Raw genomic sequence first — 19,732 nt, forward strand, 5'->3', positions numbered from 1 at the left:
TCTTTTCCATATGTATTTGTTTTAAAACTAATATCATCAAAATGAATGGTACTTACTGTAATAAATGGTTTTGCTACTTGAACTCGGAGTACGTAATATAAATAAACTTTTACATTATTTACGTCATCTCAAAACTTCAAAGAAAGGGCGTCTTTTAGAAAATACTTATACTGTGCAAGCAATTGCGTTTAAGTTACTACGTCAATAGTAATATTTTCATCTCCTAACAAATAATAGCGTTTTATCTTTGCAATCAAAAATTCTATTTTACGGACAAAGGAACTACCTATTTCTATAAACGCATGATTAATTTAGATTTGCAAATATTTCGAGTGTCCGTTTCGAATCTTCGTTTATACAGCATCATCGTTGGACAGATTTGGATATTCTTTCCAATCATGCAAATCCAAATTTATAATGTCCCACTTTCACGTCAAATCAAAGCTCAAATGACTATAGTTGCTTCAATATTTTGGGTAAAATAGACTGTATGTTTCATTTGAAAGTCATTGTCATTCAAATATTTATTGGCAGGACACGGGCAGAGACTTTAAACTTATTTATCAAGGATTTTACATACATAATTAACACGTTTCCCTCACATCACATACCCTATCGATCTTCACCGTGTCGAAATGTTCTTTGAACATTGACTGCTTAAATAATAAAAATAATAAAAAGATAAAAGGTTCTTAAGTTCAAATTCAGCTTCCTTGTAAGCATTACACACAGACTTAGACTGTTACTATAAGAGACTAGTCCATAAGCCCGTGGAAAATTCCACTTACCGCCTAAGTAGAATTTTCCGCGGGCTTATGGACTAGTCTCTTATACAGGACCCTATTAGATACCAGTACCATCTTGTAACTGGTTAGGCCATCCTCTGTAAATATTAACTAATAAATAAATAATAATATCATTTGTAAAACTAGCGAAGCCTTTCCAATGGACTTATATGTATAAGGTCAGATAACTCGGAAACGAATGAAAATAACTGACGACCTCCCCTGCGTGAATAACTAGAGACAACATGCAACCAAAATATGACCTATTTGCCAAAGCAGGGTCAATTTAATATATTTTCCGTTGTTTTTTTTTACATAGTTCGCATGCAAACACGCCCAAAAATTTCCCAATTTTAGGGTAAAATCCGTAAAAAAAGGAAATCGGATTAAGCACGTGTCCAAAATATACAGAATGATTTCCCTTAATGAAATAAATTAGTGCTAAAGATTCAACTTCTAAATATGATTCTAACGAAATTTATTATAGTTTCCCAATTCAAAGGAATTCAGAGAGATTTTTAGCGGTAGTTTCGAGTAATGGCCAATATCCAGGGCTCTGAGAGGTAATGGAAGCTAAAAGTTTAACATATAGCTGACTAATAAATCTAATAAAGCAGTTGTGCAAAAAAAATCATCAACATTTTAAACCCTTTGATCGCCTTAACTGTTCTTCAAAAGCACCTGATCCTATAGATCTTCATCATCAAAATCTACACTTTAGGGGCAACGAATGAAGAAATTTCTTGTAATATGCACTGCGAAAGAGCTATTTTATAATTACGTAGGTTAGGTAACAAACGTTTTTGTCGCGTTAGTTGCACTTTCTTACACGTTCGGGTCGACAGAGACCCATAAATTTGAGACGGTGATGTCCGCAACAGTTCGCACATTTTGTGAATTGAAATCTAACCAACTGACCTACGATACAAACAACAAAGGCCGTTGTAAATGTTGACAAGTGAACTTGAACAAGTTTAAATTGCATGTATCTAGTAAAGGAATAAGCTATAGAGCTATATGCGGGATTAACCTAGGAAGTTGGTGACTTGTTTCCGTATATTTTGTGGCGGGTTGAAAGTGTAAATATGGCGATTGGGTAAAAGCAAAGCTCTGTCAAAACTTCGTTACATTGTAAATAATTGAATTTAAGGGTTTTTAATTTCTATATGTTTAGAGCGAAATTAAGATCTTTAGGTTATTTTAATATCGGCATTTTAATCTTTCTTTTAGTCCTCCTAGGCCTAGATGTGTTATCTTGACAATCTTGCCTAATTTTATGGTATTAACGAAACATAATGTCTTTAATAATATCCGTGTTTTGTTTGTGTGTCTGCAAAAGGCGCGTCCTGCTATGGAAACATGAAATATTTAAAATACGCCCCAATACCAAATGCGATATATATTTACCGACTTTGTTTTGACCGCTTGCGCGTAGTACACCAATCACGACGCCTGATTCTTTAAAAAAGAATTTAAGATTTTTGCTTAAAAAACAATCCAAGATTTTCCCAGGCCATTTTGTTGCGACTATTTCTTGTATTTTTAAAACATAATTTCGATACTACGGTGGCATTTGAACCACCTTTGTAATATCTCCATGTGTGCAATGGAAGATTAGCTGCGTACTAGGTTTATGAGTTGTACTGCAATTTTCCTCACGTGGCCTGTTAAATGACCGACTTTGGGCGATGGGTATCATGGCCTTTATAATGATTATGTTAAACAGGATACCCGTTGCTTTCTTTCTCTCTCGGATTCCGATGTTTGTCTTCGACAAGGGAAAATTGATGAGTTTTGTTTATTAGATTACCATGATTGTAGATGTTCGTTTGAATTGTTTTTTTTTAAATATGCTAATTTAAGTCCATTTTGCTCTTAAGAATTGTTATTGATAGAAAATATATGTATCTTAGTTTTTAAACAAAAATAAAATATTCTCTTTATTTCATTCCCTTTTTTTTTCTCCATTATTGCGCCGCCTTTTCATAAAACAGTTAAAATGCAGTGCTATTTCAGTTCTCGCGTAAAGTAAAGATTTATAAAGCGCTAAAAGATTCCTAAAGTTATTGGTTTATGTTCGTTAGAAGCGCAGAACGCACCAAATATGTTAGAAAAGATACCTGTCTCATTTTCCTGCTTTTGCTATTGCCCTGTTTTGTAAGAGAGTCAACTCGCAGTTAGAAGTTTACAGCCTGTCACTGATTGGTTTATATTCCCTCGGAATGAGAGCATAAAGTGATGTAGTTCGTGGCTACGATTCCTAAAGAAATAATTATATTACGCACACTTTAGCCAGCAAAGAACCGCATTTTTTTATTTTTTTATTCCGCCGTTAATTAAATGGACCACAGGAATAATTTTGCAAATGTTTAGAAATAAGGACATGGAATTAAAGTGACTGATACTTTTGAATTCGAAAACAATTTGAATGTCAACTGTGGGTTGTTCTAAACTCTCTCTTCTTCCTTCTCTCATCTAAAATATCAAAAAGGCTAAAATGATGAGTTTAGTTTACTGAACTACAAATATGTTAATGATGCACTAAATGTCGATGCGAAATTTTAAATGAACGAAGAAAAACCGGATTCCTCTGCAGGATAACAACTATAATTTTATATTTTTCATGTTTTCATTTTAACCTTAAGTTTTTCTTATCTTTAATACACTAACCTTTAGGTTTTTATCCTCTTATATTAAGTCACATTCTAAACTCATGTTATAAGATTTTTCTTGTACAAATCTTCCATCTAACCACATGGTGTCATAACTACAAACATTCTCCTTTACTTTAACGATTTGAATGTGGTGACAACAACAAGTTAATTGAACACAAAAACAATTGTCGTCTTGCTATGATAAAGAAAAACTGCTAACCTAAAAGATATTTTATTTTTTGTCAACTTTTATAAATCCAGATTTTATTTGTTGTTGAATTTCAACTTTACAGAATTCTCGTGTGTGGGGTGGATCTAAAGTGACGTCAGGTAACTTTTAAATGGCTTCTTGTTGATGAAATTTGGCTGGGTATATAGTATGGCATAAAAGAAATTGATCGGTGGGGTTAAAAACTGCTGACATGCACAATTTTTTAATGAAGTCATCATTTATTTGAAAACAATTGCTGTTACCACTGACTATCTTGGATCGTCTGGACTGGTTTGCACATGAACTGGGTCTGCTGAATCATCCTTCCATTAGTAACCTTATAATATCCCATTTGGACAGTGCAAGTGAGTTAAAACAATGTTCAGTAAATTAGATTTTTCTTCTGGGACTATTTTTTAAGCACTGTTGCTATGGCAACTTCCAAAATGTTACTTAAAAAATAAAAATCGCCAAGTTTCTTGCCTATTTAACTATACTTTCTTCGAGTATGTAAAATTCTTTTTTTTTTTAGTACGAAAGCTTAAACGCAAACAAATGTAAAAGAGCAAACCTCTAACATTTAAATTCACCAATTAACACAAAATAATTTCTCAGAGCAAATGTTAAACTAATATCAACCATTATTAACTGATAGCTCTTCTTAACCGGTTTATACGGGAAATCCGCAGCGTTGATTGGCTAAATAGCCTTCACAACGGGTTTTATACAGCACGGTATAACTTTTAACCTCAACTAAAATGATAATTATGTTTGTAAACAAAATAACATTGCCGTAGAATAGTTAAGAAATAGTTATACAGACTCAAATACATATATAGATGCAGACTCAAAAATCAAGTTAAAATAAATCCACTATCTTAAATCACACGTCACAAAAACAGCAAGAATTGTTGACAATTATAAATCCACTGCATTTTTTCATTAAACATTTATCAGGACAATAAGGAACAAGCAAAACGTCGTGGAATTTGTGTGATAGACTCTTCTTCCGACAAAGAAAAAATGCTTTTTTAAACCATTCCATTTTTTAAACCATTCTGCATATGGTTTCTTCGTATGCCTTATTTTTTCGAAAAATTGAATCAATGAAATTCAAATCAAATTTTTAACAAACCTGGTTTTCACAACATTGTCAAAATGAAATCTTTAGACAGTAATTTTTTTTGTACAGACCCAAACAAAATAGCTACAAAATAGCTTGTGGCGCTTGGCCTTGTGGTTATGGCGTTCGCTTCGTAATCACAGGGTCTGTGGTTCCGTCCACAGCTGGGGCATGTTTAGCAAAGGTCTTTACCACAGGTCAACCCGAGACATGTGAATTGGGTAAGCATTGCTAGTGAATACCTAATGTATGCATTCAGCACACAGGATCCACGTTGATAACACTGTTTCCAACACTAAAGTGGCTATATCCTGTAAACATATTCGGAAAAATAATAATAATATCAGTTAAGGTGCCAGTAACCCTTTTTTAGCTGTCCAAATAGCTTGAATTATTTACTCAGTGTTTTGGTTATACCATTTTTGTTTACTATTTCTTAGGAATATAGGCCTTAATACATAATAAAATGCTTTTAACTTAATACTAAAATTGCTGAGTCAGCAGAAATTTCTTTTTTAAAATGTATCAAAAACTAGAAAAAAATCGTCTTTTACGAGCTCCAACTTTATTGGAACTTTATTTTTCATCAGCTTCTGGTTTTAAATAAACCTCGGGTTAACCCTGTTAAAACGGTGTGCGGATTTTTTTTGTGCATTCTTATTTTTTTAACAATAGCCTTTTGTTTTTTTCAAAAGATTCTTTGTTGGCATCCCCTGCTGCATCAAACGCTGGTAAAAGAAAAATATTCCAAATAAAAAGATTTCCGCACGCCTTATCATGGCTGCATGATTCACCGAGCATGTATGAAAATTTTAAAGTAAAACGAAAATGCTATCGAAAGTTAAAGCTCGTGCAGTGTAGCATAATGAAGATCGTCTTAAATTTCTACATAATGCGCCTTTTTTGTTGTTATTAACTTTTCTCTTTAATAATTACGTCATTTCTTTCTATACAATTTCGCAAGCACGTAGACTTAAACTATGTTCGGCAGAACTAATTAATTATTCATCAATTTTATTTTAAAGAGGAAATGTTGAGGCTGAATATTTTTGGTGAAAGATAATTGTATTTTAGCCATAAAATCGTGACAAGTGTGTTATAACAGATAAAATATGGATACATAGTCTGAAAATAACCTTTCGTAACTAATTACGTAAAAAAAAATTCTGATTTTTACAAGGTTACTGCTACCTTAATAAAAATAATATAAGCTATTTTGTCTATTGCAAGCCATTTCTTTTGACCTCAGGTTATATTTATCAGTTTAGATGGACAAAACAGTTGATTTTGTATCAATGATAAAGCCGGCATTTGCTGAAAATAAATGATTCCCAACAATAAACATTTGAGCAAAGAACGACAGACTAAACTAATAAAAAGCGCGCTCAGTGGAACTGCGTTTGAAACCCAGCGTAATTTTTTCCACCTTAACTATTCTGATTTCTGGTTAATAGTAAAATTTATTCTTGCTGTCTTGGCTACCCCAAGGTTGCTGGATCCGTACTTTAGCAGTTATAATAAAGATGTGATTTAAATGCACTTATATTTTTTGTTGATGCGCTGTTCCATTTAACTCTATTCGGTCCGGGGTATTGAGGTTGGGGCGGATTCAGCCCTTCCTCCATACCTTTTGAAAGTCTTGTGCAAATTGAATCAAACTTTGTAAACTTATTTGTTCTTTTATGACGTAGTAAGTCATAAAAGAACAAATAGGCAGCAATAAATTTTGCTTATGTCAGTATTTTTGGTGACGTCTTCGGAAGGTTGAAATTTGTCTAACATACCACTATCTGCTTCAAAATCGATTACTTACGTTCTAAAGCGAATTTCTAAATTATGTTCAAAGTTTCGGACAACCAAAGAAAATTTATTTAACGTATTTTTCGGGTTTTACATAGTTCGCATGAATAAAGACCGAAAACTGCCCGAAAAATCCGGGTTTTTTTTCGATTTTCACGCAAAATCCGAAAAATTCGCGTAACCGGATTAATCAGGTGGCGAAAATTCTCAGAAAGATTCCTATCGACGAAATAAAGTTGTCTTGTCAGTTTTAAGTCCTAAGGATAATCCTAACAAAGGTTATTATACTTTCCCGATTATAAGGATTTGATAGAGACTTTAAGGGCAGTTTCGGAAAAAAGCCAATATGGAAAGCTTTGACAAGTACAGGATCTAAATACTGGGTTCCCAGGTGCCTAATAGATAAATATAAAAACTCTCTAAGTATCATAAGCATGCAGTATAGCAAAAAGAGTTATTAAAAACAAAAAGGCAGATGGGGCGGAATCCTATCGAGTCCGCTAAATTACGTGAACAAGTCGGTCCTCTATTATACTTCGTTTGAAACTCTTTATTGCTTGTCACAAATGCAAAGCCTAGTGATTTATTATATATTTTAAATTTATCACAACTAGGATATATCAGCCGAAATTTGGAGAAAGCGTGCTGCAAACGTTTGATGTACAATAACAATTTGGGATAAAGAACGGACGCCAGTCAGGCTACCATCTTAAAACCAACAAGATAGAGTAATTAACACTGAGCAAAAAGAGAATAGACAGTAAGGTAGGTTTTAATATAATTGTAGGAAAAAACATTAAAAAGTAGACAAGATAACTAACTGGCTGGCTATGTAGACAGTCAAAGACATGGAATTTATATTACCATTGTACCAGCAGTTTTCTTAAAAGACAGCTACTTTCTTCGTAAAAATTCATTGGGATAACATTCTTCCAACGGAATAACACATCAAGCACATTATAAGGAGTACTTTTTTAAAATCGAAAATTAACAGTTGCATTTTGTTCTTAAACTTTGACTAGCCAACGTTCATGACTTAATGATTAGCATTAACGTTAAAGAATAAGCTTACTTTTCGTAACCATTAGGCTTAACTTGTACATACATGAAGGATTCATACCCCGTTTAATATTTTCTGAAAAAAATCACGTTTATTTTAAAAAACATACGACGCCAACAAATATGGCATCTTGTTCTTAGAGTTCCTTCTGCAACTATTCCTCTTTGAAATTATGCTGATAAATTATGTCAAGAAAGAGGGTAAACCCCTGAGAATGTTTTGACAAAAAAACTTTGAAAGAATTCAGTCAAAAACGTAATTGTTTCTTTAATCTTTTATAGCTAAGTAAAATTCCCGCGATCTTTTGTGTAAGCAATCGGTGATTAGTCGTTTTCCGAGAAACGTGCAAAAAAATCTGGAACCTTCTGACGTGTCCACTTTGCATTTCTTGCTTAAACAAAAGGATTTAAAATAGTAAATTATAAGGATGGGTCTCTCTTCTTTTTACTGTATCTATTTTAAATTACCTGCATACGTCTGTTTGTTTGTCACGCAAAATGGTACCGCAAGTAGTAAGACGCACGAAATGCGGTATAAAAAGAACAAGCGAACCCGTGAATTTTTTTTTAGGGGCCACCGACTAGTTTCAACAAATACACGAATAAAGGCCGTAACATAGGGCAATTTTTACTACTGTTAGTGATTGAATCTTTAACTGGGTCACGTGAATGCTATTTTAGAAAAGCGCATGTTAAAAATTTACAATATTAAGAATTAACATTAATATAATTTCCATATCCACCACCGACTAGTTTCAACAAATACACGAATAAAGGCCGTAACATAGGGCAATTTTTACTACTTTAGTGATTGAATCTTCAACTGGGTCACGTGAATGCTATTTTAGAAAAGCGCATGTTAAGAATTTACAATATTAAGAATTAACATTAATATAATTTCCATATCCATTTTGTTCCGCGACACATGCATGCGAAAATGCAGAATAACATGAAAACGAGATTAGTTATGATCAAACTTAGGGATTGTACTTGTTCACATGCAAGTTTAAAGAATGTATCAACAAAATACTTACTTTTACAGCTTTTAACTAGCAGTTTCAGAAAATCGAAGTTAAGAAAGTTATGAAAAGGGTATTAGTAGTGGTAGTGTGACAAAAAATATCGTAGATTTTACGAGTTATTTCTTGGGTATATGTTAGCTAGTTAAACCTAAAATTATGCCACGTTTTTAAAATGATTTTAATAATACATTTTCACTTTACTGTTTCCTAGTAAATTTAAAACTAAAACTTAATGTACAGTTTACTAACACTCAGTGGCACTTTACATTACTCTGATCAAATCAAATAATAAAATTAGCTTGCTTGTAGCCAGCCAACATAACTAGCAGACAAAATAGCAAGCAGCCAGCTAAGATACAATCTTATAAAAACACATTGTAGATTTCATTGTGACTTTATCCTTCCCCTAAAATCAATGTTGAATATTAAATATGCTAGGCTGATATTAACACATGTACTCCAGAAACCTAAAGTACTAGGGATAAGTAGCATTGACTTTGGGGAAAATTGAAGGGGACAGTCAAGAAAAATAAAAAGGCTGGATTTTCTTATCGCATTTTCTGTTCTATTAAGAATTCTTCCAGGGTTGTAGCTACAGCTTAGCTGCTTGAATAACCAACAAAGCATTCTTAACATTTGTTGCGTACACTGATACATAAAATTAATGTCTTCAAACTAATGACTGTTGTGATTATGTAACTGCCACATTTACTCTGTCACTACTCTCTCTCTCTCTTATCGATTGTCAATAATCATACATTTGTATCAAGCATTGTGATGGTTAACCTTATTACTTAGTTTGTAGTAATATGAGTTGATAGAGCATATAGCTTACCATAAATCTCCATATATAGAAAGAGTAAAGCCTTTTTTAAAATGCCGCCCTATTATCCATGTTGATAATGAGCAAACGAATGTGCCATAATAATGAATCGCTTATACATATACAACCCCTGTATAAACTATCTGCTAACATCACCAACATATTGCAGCATGTACTTTTGTGGGTTTGCCTGCAACTCCCAGTTCTGGGGATCGCAGATGTAAACTTTCTTCAATTTCAATGTTCTTGTAAACCAGGTATTCAGGCTTATATATATATATATATATATATATATATATATATATATATATATATATATATATATATATATATATATATATATATATATATATATATATATATATATATATATATATATATATATATATATATAATCCCAAAAACTAATCTTGAAGAATTGTTTAAATTGTTCATTTACAGAAAATAATCTCGATTGAATTTTTCCATATTGTGAATTATGAAAAATATAAAACCAAACATTTTGTTTTCATCCTGATAAAAAATTTCATATTGTTTTCACTGAATAAAGTTGAAGTCCACCACGGCATTTTGTTGACAAAATTTTACAGAAATTATTTTTTTTCTAGGCAGGATGTCGAGCGGTTCGAGTAACCATTTTGTATGTTTTTAAAAAACAATTTTCAAATTGCTATATAAAGTTGTCCTTTCAAGGAAAAAATTTGTTTTGGACGTAGCAAAATGAATGGAAAATTCCATTTGCCTGAAAAAATACCAAGATGGTAACTATGTTAATACAAAATTTAAAAATTAGGATATAATCCTATTTGTCAACCTTATATATAATTTTAAATACTTTTAAAAAAGGATAATATTCAGGAGAGGATTATAATGTGAAAAAATAAGCAATGACATTCAAGGAAAGTTTGTCAACCAACTTGCCCCACCAAGCTCAATCACAAATTTGTATAATGCGAGTTTTGAATACTTCCACAACTACCCTTATTTAAAAAATACAGGGTAAGATTCCCACAAGGTTAACTATAATATTAAAAGCAGTGTCAGTGAGCCTGGATAATGTTATTTTCATAGATATTGTTTGAAAGATAGGTAAACTCAATAACTTGACACACAGGATATATACCAGCAGCATCGTCAATTTTAGTGAATGGTTGGAAATTTCACGTTTTTGGAACAAGTTAATCAGCCAGCTTAGCTACTTACATATTCAAAGCTGGCTAATACCTGGCTTATTTAAGACCAAAAACAATAAACAAACCATAAGAATAGCTCAGTGTCTGGCAGATACATGCAAACATCCCATATTACCACCAAATATTAAAAACAACCTGTATAAAAGATAATTTCGCAAATATTGCAAGTAAAAAAACCATATCTGCACTAATATCTAAACTACGAAGTTGCTAGAACTAATCTCGTTTTCATGTTATTCGATATTTTGGTATGTATATTCCCCTGAACGAAAATGGATATGAAAATAAGTCCATTTGTTTAATTTATTTTTAATTTCTGTTCGACGCAAAAGAAATGTGATTATATCTTCATTTTCATGCCAATAAACATGATTGAGTTTATAACGTACTTTTTCTTTTTAGATAAAATTTTTCCAAAGAATTTAAATATTGTCAACAACAATAAAAATCAACTATTTAATGTGACAAAAAAATTGCGATAGTATGAATTTGTGCCATGTGCAAATATGTAGGAAAAAATTAGTCAATCGCGTGCTTTGAGACAAATTCTATAATTACTGCTAATTACGGAATGATTCCTTTTTAGTTTACTCGACACGAATAAAACTTCCTCCCTGTGTAGATAGTGATTTGCCAGTCTAAATGACGCATTTTGATAATTTTTTATTCATTGCGGTGTAATTAAATAAAGGAAAGTTCAATGTCCTTGAATTTTCAATCCTAACTGCTGGCTTTTTACTACATTATTGCCAGCTCGTCTGGAATAGATTTAACTTGCTTTTCAAATTCGAGCCGGTTCGCGATCAATAAACGGGTAAAAATAAGCCAACAACACTACATGTAAAGTATGACAGAACGGAGACTTAAACCCACAACCTTATGAATGTAAGTGAAAAGCTCTACCACTATACCATCCCTTCCTAATATGCAAGTTGTCACTCTCGTCGGAGTATCTTTCTAACGCAAGCTACCATTTTATTTGGATCCCCTTAGATTTCATCTAAACAAGTTCATCAACATCTTGCCCACAATGCTAAAATTCACTCTTTTTTCTATCAGTGCTACCAGTTTTAGCTACATCTTTCAATCACTTAAAAACTTTCTGTACCCCAAAGTCCAACATATAATTTATCGCTCTGTGTGACTATTATGTTTTTATGGAAGAAAAGAAGAAGTAAATGACACGTTCTTAAGTTAGCAAAGACTGGTCAACATGTACAACAATTCCAGTGATAAAATTTTTGTTAGCTTCGGTTCACTTGGTGTAAATTGACTTGCTTACGGTAATTTACACGAAACTTGTTAATACAGCCATTTCTATTTCTATTGTCCGTCTTTTACGTTCGGTAATTTACACGAAACTTGTTGATACAGCCATTTTTATTTCTATTGTCCGTACCAATTATGATTAATACTGCAAACCCTTGAGAGCACTGGTATCAATTGCATTATACGTTCCTATCATCTAATTTTAAACTAGCGGAACTTTTTTTCTAGCGTTATAAAAGGCGTGATACAAGTTCTTTCTCATAAAACCAAAAAAAGCTACCAGACTATAAGAGAAAATGGAGCAGGCAAGGATGTTATGGCTGTTTGCAGGGTTAGCCTTCCTTGCTAATCTTTATTCATGCAACAGTATTGAAGGTAGGTAACAGTTTTTAAAAGACGTAAATATATAAGAAAAAGTTTTCTAGGCAGTCTTTTTTGTTGTACTAACTGTTAGACGTTTAAAATAATTTTCATCTGAGACACCACTTTTCTAATTTCCAAAAGGTCGAAAAGTCATGTTTTACATTCTGTAGCTAATGTAATTACTTCTATTATGGGAAATGGAAGGCACATGTATAAATTTGATATATTTTTTAAAATTGATTTGATCATACCGCAAGTACGTGAAGTAGTAGAGCGGAAGTTTCTTCCAGAACATTAGGAATTTTAATTAAATAATTAGGAATCTAATTAAAAATTGATAATGAGATCTTTGTGTGGAAATTCACAGCTAAGCTTTTTTTAACGTTCTAAATCTCACAACTGAAAAAACAAGGCAATATTTTTGTCTCGTGGCAATTTTGGGATATAGCTTAACACAAAGCCTAAAAAAGGTTTACTAAGTAAATGAGTATGCCAAGAATATGTATACTGTCACACCTGTATAGAATCCAACTTAGTGATTTTTCCCTATAAGTGAATAAATATGGTTTGCTCACATTGAAATTATCTTGTGTTGAGGATAAAAATTAGCGGTTGCCAGTCACGTTAAGCAGATGTAGTAACAAATTACCAATAAATGCATTGGATGACCCAGATTTGGTGGTCTAAGACGGGTGGTTGTTATTGGAAGCTTAACTAAACATTTAGTGCATTTTGGTTTGTCATAGAAATTAGTTTAAAAGTAACATCTTCAACAGTGTTCATGTAAAAAAGCTCCCAAATTTGTCTAGGAATCTTTTTTATTTTTTTTTCAAAAGCTTCATTGGTTCTTTAAAAGTTGCACTAATTATGCGACATTATTGAGCATAATTATAGTAACTAATTATTGAAGTAAATGTTCAAAACGCGAAACTGAACGGCCAAAAAAACATTTCGAACACATTATGCTTTGTCAAAACTAAACACAGAGCTAGACAAAACTAAACACAGTCATGCATAATCACTGAAATTTCTTTAAAAAATACAAATTCACTTATCAAGCTCTTTCATATAAAATTAATGTGTTTTTCAAAATCTTTGAATTAACAGGCTAATAATGGCAAGTCAAGGTAACAAAATATATATTTGTTACAGGGTTGGATTTTGCTGAACTTCATGAACTTTCTGGTAATGATGATTTCCACCATGACGAACGAGAGTTTACAGAAATAGTAATGGATCACAATAAATGTTACTTACCGCGTATGTATTTTTTTTTAACCCAAATGTATTTTATTTACCACGTATCTATCAATTGTACTACCTCGCAATCAAGGGTGCATAACACATTTGTAGATGGAATCATAGAATATTGCTTTACTCTCAGGTCCGTGCAAAATTTCTCTCCCGCAACACACAACGTCTAAAAAATGTCTGATGAAACGTGCGTTCGACACCATAAAAGCAAGATTCTGGTACAAAATTACAGACGAAACACAACAATCAACAATCAATTTTCCGTTCAAGTTTATCCCCTTTTTGAACCAGACAAACAATTCAATCGCTTTTTACTACGCCATCGATAAATTCGAATCAAAATATTTCATACTTTATTTAACATGGGTGAAAACTATGGGTGTTGTTTTAGAGAAGATGAACAAAGCTTTTGCCCTAGCACCTTTTTTCACCATTAAAGAGTATGAAATCGTGCATCAATCTTTCGAAGCCGCTATTAAAGTAAGTCATGCATATAAATTCTTTTCATAACGATCATGAATTGCCCGACAATACTTTTAAAAGGCAACAAAATGAGTGTCATGTACTAACAATAGTTTCACTGTGGCATTCATTTTAGAGTTTGCGAGTTCCACAACATTTTAACAGTCCTCAGTCTGATCCATCACACACAAGTTTTATTTCAAACAAGAAATGGGAAGATGATGACACTTTCAGTCAATACGTTTTAACAATGCAATGTCCATGGACACTTCGTAAGGTGACTAAACGCGGTAAGTACTCATTGTTGATTCACTACGAGGGAATGAAGCGCACAGATCGAATGCCGCAAAGTTAATACTTTCATAATGTACTTTGGTTTTAGGTAAAGTTGGACTACAATTTTCAAAGCTAGTAAAACAGTTGAATCCAGTATTTGATTTCACTGCAGCCTTATCGCAAGCATATGGACGAAGGATAACTTTGTACCAAGTAAGTTCTTCCTTGAAGAACAGTGATCCATTATTGAAGTCGTGTCAAATGTTTTTGTTTTTTTAAGCTCTCATAGCATTTATTTTTTAAACCAAGAGTTCTACTTTATAGGCAGCACGTCAACAACGTCTATATGTTTTGTATAATGAGGAACACAATGGCATGCCAACTTTCGAAGATATTCTTGATAAAAACCCAAACGATACGCGTACACTGATTAATGTCACCTCACCAATCACTTTATTCATCAGAAATAGAAGACGTCAATTGAAAGTAGTTGCTATTCAGTGGGATTACTTACCATGTAATTTGTCAATTCTTCTTACATTTGTTTCCAACCAAATTTTAGGTGCTGAATATAAATCTGATCTCGTATTTTAGCTTCTGATGTATTCACGCCAAGTTCACCGAAAGCACAATGGTTGAGTGCAAGAGGAATGGCTTTGCAGGCCCACCAAGATGTCTGCCAATTTAAACATCATCTTGGCCATGTACATTTTGTTTACACAATCTTCTGCCTTGCCTTCCGACGACACTTCAGCACGCTACATCCTTTATATGATGTTCTCAAATTTCATTGCGAAGGGACAACCCCTCACATATCCACTGCTTATCCAGCCCTGTCCTTTCCCCAATCATATGGACATCAGTACTTTGCAGTGTCGCATATTGGTGTGGCTAACTTGTCGACACAAGCATATCAGGAAAGAAGATATGGAATGTTTGACTTTGAAACACTCATGAAGGTAAGATTGTTCCTATAAATATTTACCCGCAAAAATATTAAAAAATGAGCAACAAATTGATATTTCTGTCTAAAATCCTTGGTAAGAAATGCAATGGTAAAACTCTTCTTTATAGAAACGTGGTCTTAATGATAGATTATTGAGATATAACCCATTTCGTGACGATGGCAAAGTGATTTGGCGTGAATTAAAATCATTTGCTTATCGATTAGTAAAAATGTAAGTGCATATTTACGTAACTTTAGTAACATAGCCCTGTTCTTGACGTTCCTTTACGTTCTGATACACAATGTACGGGAACATATAGATTTGATTCCTAGTTACTTTGGAATTCGCAGGTATTATCGTCGTGATCTTGACGTCAAAATGGACAGAGAGCTGCAGAGTTTTGCTAATGAAGTATCTGCTGATGGTACTGGACAAGACGGTGGCAAAGGAAAGGTTCGCCTAGTATTTTTCGCATTCTTTTGACATTTAACTTTAATATTTTTTTAACATTATTAATATTTTAGTTCACCGGATTTCCCTCATCATTTTGTTCCCGCCATCAACTGTCGCTCTTTATCACAAGATTTCTGTGGTATAATATCATACATGTTACGGTTAATTATGCGATTTCCCCTACGTATTTACCAATGATGCCAGTGAAACTGTACAATGACACAGCTCCAAATGCAGCTGGAAAGTACGCACATTTCTTGCCAGATAGCAGAGTAACAGTGGTAAGTGAATACAACGTTTTGCGCTCACATTTAGGATGTGATAATATAGAAATTCCATTGAATTAAGTCCGCATAAATGACCTAATTGCTTTTATTTCAGGGTGCAACGCATTTTGGAGACACCCTAAGTCATTTCCGTGCGAATCGAATTATGGATTACTACGATAGGGTGAACGATAAGAAGCTGCGTTATCTAGTTAAGAGAACGTACAATCGATTTAATTCGTGTATCCAACGTAGCTTGCAACGTCGAAACGCACGACGAAAAGCAGCTGGATATTTGGGGATGCAATACCTGGAGCCCAAATGGTTAACCAATAGTGTTCATATCTAAAAATGCTAATGCTATGTTCCGTCGTAGTTTAAATTTCAGTAAATTATGAATCAAATCCTTTGTAATAAACTCGAGTTTTGATTTTCTATGAATGAAAAATAAATAAATCGTTTTGTTTTGCTTTGTGTCATCAACAAATCACATGAAATCAAACCATAGGAGAATTAACGTGACTGATAGCCTTGTGATAAGTCATTGAGGAAACTATAACAACTTTCTAATTAATCATGAATGGATGTATTTACTGGTGAAACGACTACAGCTATGTTTCATGCTTTCAAAAAAGCAAACGTCTCTTCCAACATGACAAAGTATTACCAGCCTCTTGACAGGCATTGGTTACGCTAAATGATTCCTTAAACGCAGTGGTATTCAGTACAAGTTAAATCTCAACTTAACAAAGATATAGCATCCAAGATATTCAAGTTTTTTTTTTTTAGACTTGAGACCATTCCGATAGGATAATACCTACCTAATAGGTAGGAACGACCACCAAACTAAGTTACAACTTTGAAAAGCATTATAACTTCAAATTTTGGTTTTCTTAAGTAAACTCATCGAGCCCGGATTAGCACGATTATTTGGAAGATTGCAAGCATTACATGTAATTATAAAATTATTTAGAAGAGTAAAGGTAGTTTATAATTGATTAACTTTTGAAGAAAAATAATATTGCACATCTTAACAAAATCGAAAAAAAGAAAGAATTTTAAGATCCAGAAACAGAGGAGTCAAAAAAAATTAAAGTCAGAAAGGTTATTATGCGCATAGCTCTTTTTTGTAGATTTAAAACTCGCTGGGTTTTTAAGATGAATTTTGACCCTAGACTTGGCCAGCGTAAGACATATGTGAGTGAAATAGGGCGAAGTATAAAGACACCATTATTGATGGAGTAATAATGCCTGAGTTTGTATAGTGCACCATTAGCTTGTTTTAATTTATTGCAAACAAAATCTGTATTTTTCCCCAATTGAGGCTTTTGTCAATAAATACACCTAAGTACTTCACAACAATACTGGGACGACGTATTTTACCATACATTTTAATCTTCACTTTAAAATCAGTGTACTTACGTTTTTGCCTAAAAACAATATACTCTGTTTTAGTAGAATTTAGTGAAATTTTATTTGCATTTAGCCAATTAGATAAAAATTTCAAATTAATGGCAATTTTTTTGCACAATGATTTTAGGGACATGTTGTTTAGTATCATCAGCAAGGTTAACTGTTGAATATATTATAGCGTTATTCAAGTCATTAATAAGTAATAAAAAAAGGAGTGGCCCAAGGACCGAGCCTTGGGGTACCCCATGTAATATCAAGCAAAGTTCAGAGGGGACATTAGATATTGTGACAAACTGCTTACGTTCGGTTAAGAACAACTTAAACCACGATAGGCCAGCACCACAAGTGCCATGATGTTCAATAATAAATTTGATTGGTCTACTGTGTAACGCTCTAGGCAACCCGATGAAAACTGAACAGGCAAATTTGCCGGAGTCGAGAGCTTCATAAATAGCTTCAAGACAGATTAAGTCATTCTTGGTGGAATGTTTTTTGCGAAAACCAAATTTAATGGGTAAAATAATTTGTTGATATCAAGAAAGTTGGTTAAACGTTTGTACATGAATTTTTAGTATATCTTATTAAAATTGGACAAAAAAGAAATTGGACGATAATTTTCAACTTTAAGTGGAAAGTCTTTCAGTCTCTTTCAGTCTGGTCGGATAAACACCCGTTTTAAGTGACAAATCTATACGTTTAGGAGATTGGGTGGAAACTTCTTTTTAACGAACTGTAGAATAGAAACAGGCATGCTGTTGGGTCCGGTGGCCTTATTTCTACCAAGTGTCGTAATAGTTGAGTAAACCTCAGTAGCTGTAGTTGGAAATATAAATAAAGAAATTTGGGATAGGATTTTCTGCGATATTAGTGAAAATGTTATTAGAAGTTTCACAAATGATTTTTGGATCGGTGGAAACCGAGTTACCATTTTCCAATGAAATTTTGTGTTTGTTGGAAGAATTTATAGAACTCAATTCTTTAATACCTTCCCAGACATTTTTGGCGCTGTTAGAATTATTTATAAAATAATTACAATAATGAGTTTTGTTGCTCTGCTTTAAAGGCGAAACAATTCGATTTCTATAAAATTTGTAACGAGCTAGAATAGTTGCCCTCATGTTGGATGTTTCACGCTTTAAATTATTAAGAAGCTTATTTCTCACATTAATAGAAGACAACGATTCTCTTGTTACCCAAGGTTTAGATTTCAGTTTAATTTGCTTTTTCGTTAGTTTTACCATTGGGACATGGTTGTCAATCAGGAAGTCAAGTTTTTGATAAAATCCATTCAAAGAGCTACTAGCATCACATTTTTCCAGCGCTAGAATTGAATTTAATTTCGTATGTATGGCCAAGGCCAGTCACGTGGTTTTTTAAGTGTTTAAAGGGCGTACAAGGCATGGAAGCGCTCACATGTCAAGTAGTTCTTGAACCGTACACGTTAAAACTGTTTGTCCACAATTCACTCAAAATGACTGAGCAACAAGAAGCGTTAATGGACACAAATAACGCTGAACCCGACATACTACAACATCTAACAAACTACTTTGACCGTAAATTCCAAGAACAGAACGAAAATCTAGAACAAAGGCTTACCACTGGATCGAAAAACTTGGAAAAACGTCTTCTGGAGCAGCACAAGATCAGTAAAACCGAATTAAAATTCAGAGGTAATAAAATACAACATCAATTCAATAGCGATTTAATTCAAAGTCTAGAAATAATAAAACAACTAGTAAAAGATGGTTCGATTACAAGATCTTCCAAAAAGATTGATAATGTCATAGATGATCTCCACAAGCGAAACAAATGTATCCGTTTCGCAGATAAATCTCCGGCTGGATGGGCTGCTGTCGACGAATACTTATCCGACGATCTTGCCAGCGATTCAGAGGATGACAAAAAGATGAAGGCTGCGGAAAACCAGGCTCTGAAAAAGAAAAAGGCGACCAAGAGAAAGTCAACCTTCGAGCATGTTCTACGTCGGCCCCCATACCAGTCTTCCTCATTCACACACCCTTCGCAGCATCAAAATTTTATCCCCTTCGGCTCACAATATGCACCTCCGGGGAGGCCTATCTTCGGGCTATCTCAACAGCAACCAAGATTCGCGAATCAATGCCAGCGAAGTTACCAACAGCCACAACAGCGATCTCTGTGTTTCGGATGCGGAAAACAAGGACATTGGCGAAAGGACTGCCCTGACCTCAAACAACCCTAAAGAAAAGGCAAAAGTTAAGTGTGATACTGTTTCTACTGTATATAATTTTTCTGAATGCAATAGGTCTTATTCGCGCCAAGCTAATCCTCCACATACCGTGAAGGACAATCTCAGGCGGCGTCTACCTTACTGGGAGAA

The 19,732-nt window shown here is 33.5% G+C and overlaps 1 protein-coding gene across 2 annotated transcripts; it reads left to right on the forward strand.

Annotated features, from left to right (window-relative positions):
• The first annotated feature begins 12,103 nt into the window (after window positions 1-12,103).
• LOC130635635 (polyunsaturated fatty acid 5-lipoxygenase-like) lies at window positions 12,104-16,416 on the forward strand. Of its 2 annotated transcripts, none has more exons than XM_057445025.1 (11): window positions 12,104-12,314; window positions 13,455-13,562; window positions 13,948-14,036; window positions 14,155-14,308; window positions 14,401-14,507; window positions 14,619-14,811; window positions 14,889-15,253; window positions 15,369-15,472; window positions 15,592-15,694; window positions 15,766-15,975; window positions 16,076-16,416. In XM_057445025.1, exons 1-11 carry the CDS (start codon window positions 12,236-12,238, stop codon window positions 16,307-16,309), a joined length of 1,746 nt encoding a protein of 581 aa, XP_057301008.1. In that variant the 5' UTR covers window positions 12,104-12,235; the 3' UTR covers window positions 16,310-16,416. The 2 variants fall into 2 exon arrangements, with proteins under 2 accessions (XP_057301008.1, XP_057301007.1); XM_057445024.1 differs by having other exon boundaries at window positions 12,106-12,314; window positions 13,687-14,036.
• The last annotated feature ends 3,316 nt before the right edge of the window (window positions 16,417-19,732 follow it).

This window comes from Hydractinia symbiolongicarpus, chromosome 3 (genome assembly GCF_029227915.1).
Source record: "Hydractinia symbiolongicarpus strain clone_291-10 chromosome 3, HSymV2.1, whole genome shotgun sequence".
Classification (NCBI taxonomy): Eukaryota; Metazoa; Cnidaria; class Hydrozoa; order Anthoathecata; family Hydractiniidae; genus Hydractinia; species Hydractinia symbiolongicarpus.

Excerpts from the sequence above, each read along its gene's own strand:
- LOC130635635 (XM_057445024.1), top strand. The coding sequence starts at position 12,236 with ATGGAGCAGGCAAGGATGTTATGGCTGTTTGCAGGGTTAGCCTTCCTT. Across the intron at positions 12,315-13,454 it reads TTCATGCAACAGTATTGAAG|GGTTGGATTTTGCTGAACTT; the intron begins GTAGGTAACAGT and ends TATTTGTTACAG. Across the intron at positions 15,254-15,368 it reads ACTTTGAAACACTCATGAAG|AAACGTGGTCTTAATGATAG; the intron begins GTAAGATTGTTC and ends TCTTCTTTATAG.